The sequence below is a fragment of the Cynocephalus volans genome, chromosome 1 (genome assembly GCF_027409185.1).
Source record: "Cynocephalus volans isolate mCynVol1 chromosome 1, mCynVol1.pri, whole genome shotgun sequence".
Lineage (NCBI taxonomy): Eukaryota > Metazoa > Chordata > Mammalia > Dermoptera > Cynocephalidae > Cynocephalus > Cynocephalus volans.
The window spans coordinates 3,316,731-3,329,637 of record NC_084460.1 but is presented as its reverse complement, the minus strand read 5'-3'; the positions used below and the strand labels follow the sequence as shown (position 1 = coordinate 3,329,637).

At 37.4% G+C, this 12,907-nt stretch overlaps 1 protein-coding gene across 1 annotated transcript in view; it reads right to left on the bottom strand.

The window, feature by feature from the left end:
• The window catches only part of TULP3 (TUB like protein 3), a 73,623-nt gene that overhangs the window by 12,192 nt on the left and 48,524 nt on the right, over positions 1-12,907 (bottom strand). The window contains exons 3-4 of the mRNA XM_063104442.1: positions 900-1,059; positions 66-242 (exon numbers count right to left, since the gene is read on the bottom strand). Of these exons, the coding sequence (XP_062960512.1) occupies positions 66-242; positions 900-1,059 (337 nt within the window). The remainder of the gene's footprint in view (positions 1-65; positions 243-899; positions 1,060-12,907) is intronic.

Below are 12,907 nucleotides of genomic sequence, written 5' to 3'. Positions count from 1 at the left end.
AGAAAAGGAAAAGATTACAAATGATTAAGAAGATAAACTGCCTTAAAATCATTACCAATTCTCACCATGTTTTTGGAGAATCTGCTGAAGATCTGGCTTGGAAGCAGTATCCGAAGTTTTTTCCTCATCCACATTCCCTTCAGTATTCTCTTCCGTAGCAGAAGAACCTACTGAGAGAACATGAAGTTTTGTTTCCAAATCTTGAGCATCTGGCTTCAGGAAGGCAGCTGGACCATCAATGCCTAGGGGCCAAAAGAGAAGGAAAAAAACAAAAAGATAAAGAAGAAGGAAGTGTTATCTACGATTTAGCCAGTGCTGTTGATATCTGTGATCAGAATTAAGAACAACCAAGACAAAAACACAAACAAACAACTACCAAACCATTTCACCTCTCCTCCTTCCTTAACATGCACAAGGACATCTGTTAAGAGAACAGTCCAGGACTGGTGTTCATTATAACATGCTCTGGTACTGAAGTAGTATGTATCTGATACTGTACTTAAACTTAAGAATGAGACCACGAAGACAAAGCAGGTCCTCCGCAGTACAGATTCTACCCAAGCCAATAGCTTGAGCGGCTTGATTCAGAGGCTCTTCATCCTACTGTTCCTTCTCCCCCTTGCCATCTCAAATGATCTTTTGAGCTATCTACTGGAAGAATGGATGCTCTCTACCTATTCTTGGCTTCATAATTAACACATGGACATGATCTTTATGGCATCTGTCACTGATTAGACCACTGCTTTTATACACATTAAAGACCCAGAATGTGATTATGAAGATTTATGAAGGTGCTTAGTAAGATGCTAATATTGTCCCTTTGGTCCATCTGAGAATCCTCCTGCCTTCTAGGTTTGTGAAAACTACCCAGCAGGAAGTGATGCTGCCTAAATACACACCATGCAGGATGACATCGTTGTAAGGAGTAAGAAGTTCCACCAAAGGAGTTTGTTCCTCACTACCTCTTGGCTTTGACTGACGTATTCTGGCTTCTGGATTTGGCTGTACCATGAGTGGCTCAAGGCGCTTTTTTCTCTGTTTCTTCTCCAGCAGTGCTCTCTAGGGAAAAAATGTAATATTATACTCAGGAGAGTTATCACAAGACCTAGCCACTTCAAACATTTATAGTTTGTTAATGATCCTCATAAAACCTCTTGTAAATTATTTTATCCCACTTAGGAAATGAGAAAACTGAGGCACAGAGAGGAGCAAAGATTTATTCATTTCATTTAAAAATATTTATTGAGATACCAGACATATGAAAATCCAAGAAAATATGACACCACCAAAAGAATACAGTAATTCTCAAATACCAGACCCTATAGAGCAGGAAACTCTTGAAATGACTGAAAAGGAATTCCAAGCAACAATATTAAAGAAACTCACTGAGATACAAAAAAACTCACTCAATTAGGCAACATAATGAAATGAGAAATAAAAATCCAGGATATGAAGGAGGAAATTTGCAGAGATTAATGCTTTAAAAAAGAATGTAGCAGAACTCATAGAATTGAAAGACTCACTTAAAATAAAAAACACAACCAATAGCTTAAGCAGCAGGCTAGAACAAGCAGAAGAAAGAACTACTGATCTTGAAGACAAGTCTTTTCAAAATAACCCAGGTGGACAAAAAAAAAAAGGAAAAAATAATTTTAAAAAATGAAGAAAATCTAAGAGAGCTAGCAGACAACCTTAAGTGCACAACATTCAAATCATGGGTGTTCCAGGAGGGTAGGAGACAGAAAAAGTCATGGAAAACCTATTCACTGAAATAATAACAGAATACTTCACAGGTATATGGAGAGACATAAACCTTCAGATCCAGGAGGCTCAGAGATCTCCAAACAGATTCAATTCAAAAAGATCCTCTCCAAGACATGTTATAGTCAAACTGGCAAAGCTCAAAGACAAAGAATCTAAAAGAAGAGAAAAGCATCAGGTCACCTATAAGGAAGCCCGTATTAGACTGACAGCAAACTTCTTAACAGAAACTCTAAAGGCCAAAAAAAAAAAAAAAAAAAGAAAAGAAAAGAAAAAAAAGAAATGGAATGATATGTTCAAAGACAAAGAGAGAATCTTAAAAGAAGTAAGAGAAAAGCATCAAGTCACAAGGGAGCCTCTATCAGACTAACAGCAAACTTCTCAACAGAAACTCTGTCGGGCCTTAAAAACTAACGCCACCTTAAGTGACATTACAAGTGGCGCCATTATGGGCCCACAAGGGCGTATTAATGTTGCAGCCTAAGATGGCGCTGGGAGGAAGTAGAGTGCGGGTGTCTACGGAAACCCTGCCTTAGCCCTTATTGGCCAAATACGTGCTTCTGCGCTCGTGAACACTGCGTGGTTGCAATAGCTAGGCATTGAGACAGGATGCATGCCCTTGACCTTTAAGCTGATAGGATTATGTAAAAAACCTCCCTTCCCCATTTGCCTTTGAAAGTACGTGCTCGTGTGATAATAAACGGAACTGCTCGACAGAACCCCCGCCGCATCTGAGTGTCCTTTAACTGGGCTGGTTGGGGCCGGCGGCTGTGCTCACCTCTCTTCACAGCTCTCTTCCCCCGTCTCCTTCCAAAGGGGACAGGAGGGAAAGACTAATCCGGGCCATTCGCTCGCCCACCAAAAGGAACGAGGCTAGGGCTGTTCGGGTCGGCCGGCGGCAGACCCGACAAAACTCTTCAGGCCAAAAGAAAATGGAACGATATGTTCAACATACTAAAAGAAAAAAAATGCCAGCCAAGAATACTATACCCAGCCAGGCTATCCATCAGCAATGGGGGAAAAATAGTGTATTTTCCAGACAAACAAAAGCTGCAGGAATTCACCACCGCACAACCAGTATGACAAGAAATCCTCAAGGAAATCCTAAATCTGGAATCCAAAAATGATAATCACTACCACAAATACACAAGAAAGAAAAAAGGCCACTGCAGAACAAAAATGCAAACAAGAAAGAGAAAGAAACTAAATATTACCACTACAAAAAGCCACAGTGACAATGTAATAATGCCCCTACTTTATTTCTGATTTTAGTAATTTCAGTCTTCTCTCTTTTTTCTTGGCCAGTCTAGATACAGGTCTGCAAATTTTGTTGCTCTTAAAAAAACAAAACAAAAAACCAAATATTTATTGAACACCTACAAAGACCTACTTAAAATCATAGTGCATTTCTAGCCAAGCAGAAGCTATAACTCAGGAAATGCTTGTAAGCTATGGACTCAGAATAACTTGGAAACCACTACTAGATCATAAACTCCATAACATGAGGACTATGGCTGCCTTGTGTACTGCTGAGGCCTCAATGACCTGGCACAGTGGCCATAACTAAGCATCACAGCTCAGTGGCCTGGCATATAGCTGGCACTCAGATAACATTTGTTGTTGAGGCCTTGCTGCTGCCACCCGACTCCATTGCCAGCCCAGCCGAGAGCGTGCTGATTAGAGCGGTGCCCAGCAGGAGAAGCCAAAGACCCGCAGAGACTACGTGCCCTGCGGTGCCAGCGCATGACCCAGCAGGTAGGCCTTGTGCCACCGTCCAAGTCCATCCCCAGCCTGGCCGAGTGCATGCCGATCAGAGAGGTGCCCAGCTGGAGAAGTCCAAGATCCACAGAGACCACGCACCCTGTGGTGCCAGCATGCAACCCAGCAGGCAGACCTCGCCGCCACTGCCTGAGTCCATCTGCAGCCCCGCCGAGTGTGCGTCGATCAGAGAGGTGCCCAGCTGGAGAAGCCCAAGATCCGTGGAGACCACACATCCTGTGGTGCCAGCACGTGACCCAGCAGGTAGGCCTTGCCGCTGCTGCCCGACTCCATTCCCAGCCCAGCCGAGTGCGTGCTGATCAGAGAAGTGCCTCCCTGGAGAGGCCCAAGACCCGAGGTGACCATGCACCTGAGGCACTAGTGGGCAACCAAGCAGACACTGAGGCAGCCATACCAAATTGGCAGCCCCATCAGCATCCTAGCCAGACAATAGTGTCAAACCAGTGGACCAAGAAATCCCCTGCCACAATGACTAAACATCAAAGGAAAGATACCAGAAATATGAAAAATCAAGAAAGTACACCACCAAAGGGTAATAACTCTCAAGCTCTAGATCCTATAGAATAAGAAGCCCTTGAAATGTCTGATAAGGAATTTCAAGTGATAATTCTAAGGAAACTAAATGAGATACAAGAAAACTCAACTAGACAACACGATGAAATGAGGAAAAGTATACAGGACCTGAAAGAAAAAATGTACAAGGAAATCAATGCCCTGAAAACGAATGTAGCAGAGCTTGCCGAGCTGAAGAATTCATTCAATGAAATAAAAAACACAACAGATTTAACCAGCAGGCTTGCAGAAGCAGAAGTGAGAACTTCTGAACTTGAAGATGGGCTGTTTGAAATAACACAGGCAGACAAAAAAAAAGAAAGAAAGAAAAAAAGAAAAAAGAATTGAAAACATTGAAGAAAATCTAAGAGATATCAGACAACCTTAAGCACTCTAATATCCGAGTCATGGGTATTCTAGAAGGGGAGGAAAAAAGAGATTGCATTGAAAACATATTCAACAAGATAGTGGCAGAAAACTTCCCAGGTATAGGAAAAGGCACATATCTTCAGATATCCCCAAACGTATTCAACCCAAAAAGATCTTCTCCAAGACATGTTATAGTCAAATGGGCAAAACTCAAAGACAAAGACAGAATCTTAAAAGCTGCAAGAGAGAAGCGTCAAGTCACGTATAAGGGAGCCCCAATCAAACTAACATCAGACTTTTCATCACAAACCTTAAAAGGCAGAAAGGAACGGGATGATATATTCAAAATACTTAAAGACAGAGATTGCCAGCCAAGAATACTCTACCCCGCAAGGCTATCCTTCCAAAATGAAAGGCAAATAGTATATTTCTCAGACAAACAAAAGCTGTGGGAGTTCACTACCACACAACCAATCTTACAAGAAATTCTCAAGGGAGTACTGGGTTTGGTACCTGAAAAATAACTACCACTGCCATAAAAACCCAAGAAAAATCAAAACCCAATAGTAAAATACAAATGGCAACAATGAAGAGAAAAAAAAGTTTATCTACAACCCAAGGAACCAACAAATACAGAAAACAAATGGTAAATCAGAAAGAAAGGAAAAAAGACACTTGAGATATCCAAACAAAAATCAATAAAATGCTAGAAGTAAATCAACACTTTTCAATAACAACTCTTAATGTAAAAGGATTAAATTCCCCAATCAAAAGACATAGACTGGCTGACTGGATTATAAAGGAGGACCCAACTATATGCTGCCTTCAAGAGACCCACCTCACCTATAAAGACATACATAGACTAAGAGTGAAAGGATGGTAAAAGATTTACCATGCAAACAGAAAAGAAAAACGAGCTGGAGTAGCTATTCTTATATCTGATAAAATAGACTTTAAACTAAAAACCATAAAAAGAGATAATGAGGGCCACTACATAATGATAAAAGGATTGATCCATCAGGAAGACATAACAATCATAAACATATACGCACCCAATGTCGGAGCAGCCAGATTTATAAAACAAACTCTATTAGACCTAAAGAAGGAAAGAGACACTAATACCATAATAGCAAGGGACCTGAACACCCCACTATCAATATTGGACAGATCATCTAGGCAAAGAATCAGCAGAGAAACACAAGATCTAAACAACACTCTAGACCAATTGGACTTGGCTGATATCTACAGAACATTCCATCCAACAACCTCAGAATATTCATTCTTCTCATCAGCACACGGATCATTCTCCAGAACAGATCACATGTTAGATCACCAATCAAATCTCAACAAATTCCAAAAAATTGGAATTATCCCATGTATTTTTTCAGATCACAATGGATTAAAACTAGAAATCAATAACAAACGAAATTCTGGAAACTATACAAACACATGGAAATTAAACAGCATTCTACTTAATGACATATGGATCCAAGAAGAAATCAAGCAGGAAATCAAAAAATTTATTGAAACTAATGAGAATAATGATACATCATACCAAAACCTGTGGCATACGGCAAAAGCAGTACTAAGGGGGAAATTTATTGCATTAAATGCTTACTTCAGAAAAATGGAAAGATGGCAAGTAAACAACCTAATACTTCACCTTAAAGAACTAGAAAAAAAAAGAACAATCCAAACCCAGAGTTAGCAGACAGAGAGAAATCATTAAGGTCAGAGCAGAATTTAATGAAATTGAAACCCCCAAAATGATACAAAAGATCAAGGAATTAAAAAGATGGTTTTCTGAAAAGATAAATGAAATTGACAAACCATTAGCATAGCTAACTAAAAAAAGAAGAGAGAAGATCCAAATAAAAAAAATTAGAAATGAAAAAGGTGATATTACAACTGATACCTCAGAAATACAAGGAATCATTAGAGACTACTATAAACAACTACATGCCAACAAATTTGAAAATCTGGAGGAAATGGATAAATTTCTGGACACACACAAGCTACCAAAACTGAGCCAAGAAGATGCAGAAAATCTGAACAGACCAATAACAATAAAAGAGATTGAAGGTGTTATCAGAAAGCTCCCAACAAAGAAAAGCCCAGGACCAGCACACAAGGACCATATGATCATCTCTATAGATGCTGAAAAAGCATTTGATAAAATTCGACACTCATTCATGATAAAGACTCTCTATAAGTTAGGTATAGATGGAAAGTATCTCAACATAATTAAAGCCATATATGATAAACCCACTGCCAATATCATCTTGAATGGGGAAAAGCTGAAAGCTTTTCCTTTAAGAACAGGAACCAGACAAGGATGCCCACTCTCACCACTCCTATTCAACATAGTGTTGGAAGTACTAGCCAGAGCAATCAGAGAAGAGAAGGAAATAAAGGGCATCCAGATTGGAAAAGATGAAGTCAAACTGTTCCTGTTTGCAGATGACATAATCTTATATATTGAACAGCCTAAAGTCTCTACAAAAAAACTCTTGGAGTTAATAAATGATTTCAGCAAAGTAGCAGGATACAAAATCAGCACACAAAAACAGTAGCATTTCTGTTCTGCAATAGTGAACATGCAGAACGAGAAATCAAGAAAGCTTGCCCATTTACAACAGCCACCAAAAAAATAAAATACTTAGGAATTGAGTTAACCACCAAGGATGTGAAAAATCTCTATAATGAGAACTACAAACCACTGCTGAGAGAAATTAAAGAGGACACAAGAAGATGGAAAGATATCTTCCTGGATTGGAAGAATCAACATTGTGAAAATGTCCATGCTACCCAAAGTGATATACAAACTCAATGCAATCCCCATCAAAATTCCAATGACATTTTTCTCAGAAATGGAAAAAACTATACAGACATTTATATGGAATAAGAAAACACTGTGTATAGCCAAAGAAATTCTGAGCAAAAAAAATAAAGCTGGAGGCATAACACTACCTGACTTTAAGCTGTACTACAAAGCTATAATAACCAAAACAGTATGGTACTGGTATAAAAACAGACACACTGATCAATGGAATGGAATAGAATAGAGAATCCAGAAATCTATCCACACACCTACTGCCATCCGATCTTTGACAAAGGCACCAAGCCTATAGACTAGAGAAGAGACTGCCTCTTCAGCAAATGGTGCTGGGATAACTGGATATAAATATGCAGGAGAATGATACTAGACCCATACCTCTCACCATATACCAAAATCAACTCAAAACGGATTAAAGAATTAAATATACACCCTGAAACAATAAAATTTCTCAAAGAAAACATAGGAGAAACATTTCAGGAAGTAGAACTGGGCACAGACTTCATGAATACGACCCCCAAAACACGAGCAACCAAAGGAAAAATAAACAAATGGGATTATATCATTTCAAACTAAAAAGATTCTGTACAGCAAAAGAAACAATTAACAGAGTTAAAAGACAACCAACAGAGTGGGAGGAAATATTTGCAAAACATACATCTGACAAAGGATTAATATCCAGAACATACAAGGAACTGAAACAACTTTACAACCAAAAAACAAGTAACCCAATTAAAAAATGGGCAAAAGAGTAAATAGGCATTTCTCAAAGGAAGATATACAAATGGCCAACAGACATATGAAAAAATGCTCAACATCACTCAGCATTCAGGAAATGCAAATCAAAACCACACTGAGATACCATGTCACCCCAGTGAGGATGGCTAAAATCCAAAAGACTGAATGATAAATGTTGGAGAGGTTGCAGAGGAAAAGGAACTCTCATACATTGTTGGTGGGACTGCAAAATGGTGTAGCCCTATGGAAAATGGTATGGAGTTTCCTCAAACAATTGCAGATAGATCTACCATACGACCCAGCTATCCCACTGCTGGGAATATACCCAGAGGAATCGAAATAATCAAGCCGAAGGTATACTTGTTCTCCAATGTTCATTGCAGCACTCTTTACAATAGCTAAGAGTTGGAACCAGCCCAAATGTCCATCATCAGATGAGTGGATACGGAAAATGTGGTATACCTACACAATGGAATACTACTCTGCTATAAAAAAGAATGAAATACTGCCATTTGCAACAACATGGATGGACCTCGAGAGAATTATATTAAGTGAAACAAGTCAGGTACAGAAAGAGAAATATCACATGTTCTCACTTATTGGTGGGAGCTAAAAATAAATAAATAAATACACAAAAAATAACTGTGCGGGGGGGGCGAAGACATAACAATTGCAATTCCTTGAAATTGATATGACAAGCAAACAGAAAGGACATTGTTGGGAGGGAGGAGGAGAGGGAGGAGGGAGGGAGTTTTTGGTAATGTGTCACAATAATCAACCACATTGTATATTGACAAAATAAAATAAAAAAAAAAAGCTATGACTCAAGTTTATTGAAAATATATATGGTAATTATATTATCATCATCAAAGCATGATCACAACTTCAAAACATAAACACATAAACATAGGGGAAAAGATGGAGGAACATAGCAATGGTGATTTCTTTGGGTAGCAGACTATGGATTATTATTTCCTTTATTCTACATTTTCCAAATTTTCTTACTTTTGTAAGTGGAATAAAAGAAATTATTATCCTCAAACCACAAAATTATTTTTGGGTTTTATTTATTTTTATTTAAAGATCTCAATTGGCTCTATTGTGAGTCTAGAATTACACAACACATCATTCCATGAAACAGGATGTGTTCCCTATTTTCATGTTTTAATCAGCCAAAGATCAATAAGTTTGGGTTTCTTGTTCATCTAACATAACTAGAAATCAAACAAATTTGGGCTAAGGGTGAAAATGAAATAAAATAGCACTTGGAACATTCTCAATAGAAAGCAATCAACTACGGATAAAAGCAAAATAAAGAATGTGGTGCAAAAAAACAACAAACAGCAAAGAAACACAAAAGATATTTAAAACAACCATACAAAAATCAAAACATCAGGAGTAAGACAATACCTTTCAAAAACAACCTAAATGTAAATGGATTGAATTCCGCACTCAAAAGACATAGACTGGTGGAATGGATTAAAAAACTATACTCAACTATATGCTTCCTACAAGAAATTCACCTCACCTACAAAGACTCACACAGACTAGTAGTGAAGGGAGAGAAAAATACATATCACACAAATGGAAAGCAAAAATTAATAGGAGTAGCTATTCTTATATCAGATAAAATAGACTTTAAACAAAAAACCATAAAAAGAGACAAAGAAAGTCATTGTATAATGCTAAAGGGATCTGTCCATCAAGAGGACTTAACAATCATAAATGTATACACACCCAACATGAGCAACCAGATATATAAAGCGAACACTATTAGACCTAAAGAGAGAGAGAGACCCCAATATGATAATAGCTGGTGACCTCAACACCCCTCTCTCAACAATGGATAGATCGAGGCAACGAATCAATAGAGAAACACAGGATTTAACCTACACTTTAGACCAACTGGATTTGACAAGACATCTACAAAACATTTCGTTCAACAATTATAAAATAGACATTTTTCTCATTAGTACATGGAACATTACCCAGGATAGACCACATGTTAAATCACAAATCAAGTCTCAACAAATTTTAAAAAACTGAAATCATTTCAAGTATCTTGTCAGACCATGATGGATTACAACTAGAAATCAATAACAAGTGAAACTTTAGAAACTATACAAATATATGGAAAATAAACAACATGCTCCTGAATGACCTATGGGTCAAAGAAGAAATTAAACAGGAATAAAAATATCTCTTGAAAATGAAAGTTAAGATACATCTTACCAAAACCTGTGGGAAACTGCAAAAGCAGTAATAAGAGGAAAGTTTACTGCAATAAATGCTTACATCAAAAAAATGGAATGACTTCAAATAAACAACCTAATGTTACACCTCCAAGAATTAGAAAAACAAGAACAATCCAATTTCAAATCAGACAGAAAGAATAATCAAGATCAGGGCAGAACTAAATGAGATAAAGACCAAAAAAAGATACAAAAGTTCAATAAAACAAAATGTTTATTTTTGAGAAGATAAACAAAATAGACAAACCATTAGCCAGACTAACTTAAAAAAGAAGAGAGAACACCCAAATAGCAAAAATCAGAAATGAAAAAGGAGACATTACAACTGATACCACAGAAATACAAAGAATCATCAGAGAGCACTATGAACAACTACATGCCAACAAATTTGAAAACCTGGAGGAAATGGATAAATTTCTGGACACATGCAAACTACCAAGACTGAACAAAGAAACAGAAAATCTGAACAGATCAATAATGAGCCACCACAAGACTGAAGCAGTAATCAGCAGTCTCCCAACAAAGAAAAGCCCAGGACCAAATGGCTTCACTGCTGAATTCTACCAAATTTTAAAGGCAGAATTAATGCCTATTCTTTTCAAACTATTCCAAGAAAATTGAAAGAGAGGCCATTCTCCCAAACTCATTCTATGAGGCCAGCATCACCTGATACCAAAATCATACAAAGATGCAACAACAACAAAAAGAAAACTGCAGGCTAATATCCTTGATGAACATAGACACAAAAATCCTCAATAAAATATAAGCAAACAGAATACAATAACACATCAAAAAGATTATATATCATGATAGTGGGGATTTAGCACAAGGATGCAAAGATGTTTAACATACACAAGACAATAAATGTGATACACCACATCAACAAAATCAAGGAGAAAAAACATGATTCGCTCAATAGATGCAGAAAAAGCATTTGACAAATTCAACATCCCTTCATGATAAGACTTTCAACAAATTAGGTGTAGAAGGAAAGTACCTCAAAACAATAAAAGCCATATATGACAAACCCACCACCAATACCATCCTGAATGGGGAAAAGCTGAAATCTTCTCCTTTAAGAACAGGAACAAGACAAGGATGGCTACTCTCACCACTCCTATTTAACACAATATTGGAAGTACTAGCCAGAGCAATCAGGAAAGAGAAAGAAATAAAGGGCATCCAAATTGGAAAAGATGAAGTCAAATTGTCCCTGTCTGCAGATGACATGATCCTATATATAAAAAAACCTCTAAGAGCTGATAAATTCAGCAAAGATATAGGATACAAAATCAATATACAAAAATCAGTGGTGTTTTTATACTCCACCATTTTCTCACTAACTGCCTCCCCTACCCCAGTAACCACAGTTCTGTTCTCTCCTTTTGAAAGTTCAACATGTTATTGTATTTGTTTCTTTCTTCTTTCTTTCTTTCTTTCCTTCCTTCCTTCTTGCTTTCTTCTTTTTATTTTTCTCTTTCTTTCTTATTTATTTAGCTCCCACTTATGAGTGAGGACACAAAGCTGACTGGTGCCCTAAATGTGTTGCCTTCAGGACTTCAAGTGTCACAAACTGAAATTGAATCACCTTTAAATTTCCCAATTCCCTTGAGAATTGAACTATTATAACTCACAGAATCCATCTTCTCTAAAATCTTATATCTTACTATTGGCTGGGGGCAAAATACTGAATGGTGATGTCAAAATAACAAGGAAATAAAGGAGGTTAGATAAGGGGAAATTTCTATCAAAGGACTTTATCCAAAAAATAATAAAGCTCAAGCAAGCCTCAAATTAGTGACAGCTTCATTTAACTGATTCTCAATTTTCCAAGAGGAGGAGTCATCCTAGAGGTGATGAGCTGAAGTTACATTATGACTCCTGGAACAGGCTGACTGACCACAGAGTACAACCAGCAAGATCAGAATGGTCTTGGGATCTGTCGGTTTGGTTAAAAATAATTAACTTGGCTACACACAAAGTGAGATCATATGAAGAAAAACTGGAAGTTTTAAATTTGACTTCTTAAAATATCGATTCTGATAACCTCTCTTAGAAAGGTATGTACAAACGCACGGCAGCCCAACCCAATGGGACTGTGTGGTATTTTAATCCATTTTCCCACCAGATGGCATAAATGTTCTCTACCTAATATGCATCCATGTCTGAGTAATATCACAGTAAGAGTCAGAAAATCTTTACATTCTGTTGCCAGCTCAGGTGCCCACATACCCTCAAAATAAGAGCATCCTAATGAAACTAGTAAAAATAAAAGCAAAATATACTCAGTGGGAAAGTACTTCAATAAATGGTGTCAGGAAAACTGAATATACCACATGCAAAACAATGAAATCAAACCTTTATCTCACACCATACAAAAAAATTAACTCAAAATGGAAAATATAAAAGCTAAAATTATAAAAGTCTTAGAAGAAAACAAAAGAGCAAGTCTGTAATCTTGGGTTGGGCAATGGTGTCTTAGATATGACACCAAAAGTGCAAATGACCAAAGAAAAAAATAGCTAAATTAAAACTTTTATGCTGAAATGATACCATCAAGAATATAGAAAGATAACCCACAGAATGGGAGAAAATATCTACAGATCGTATTGCTCATAAG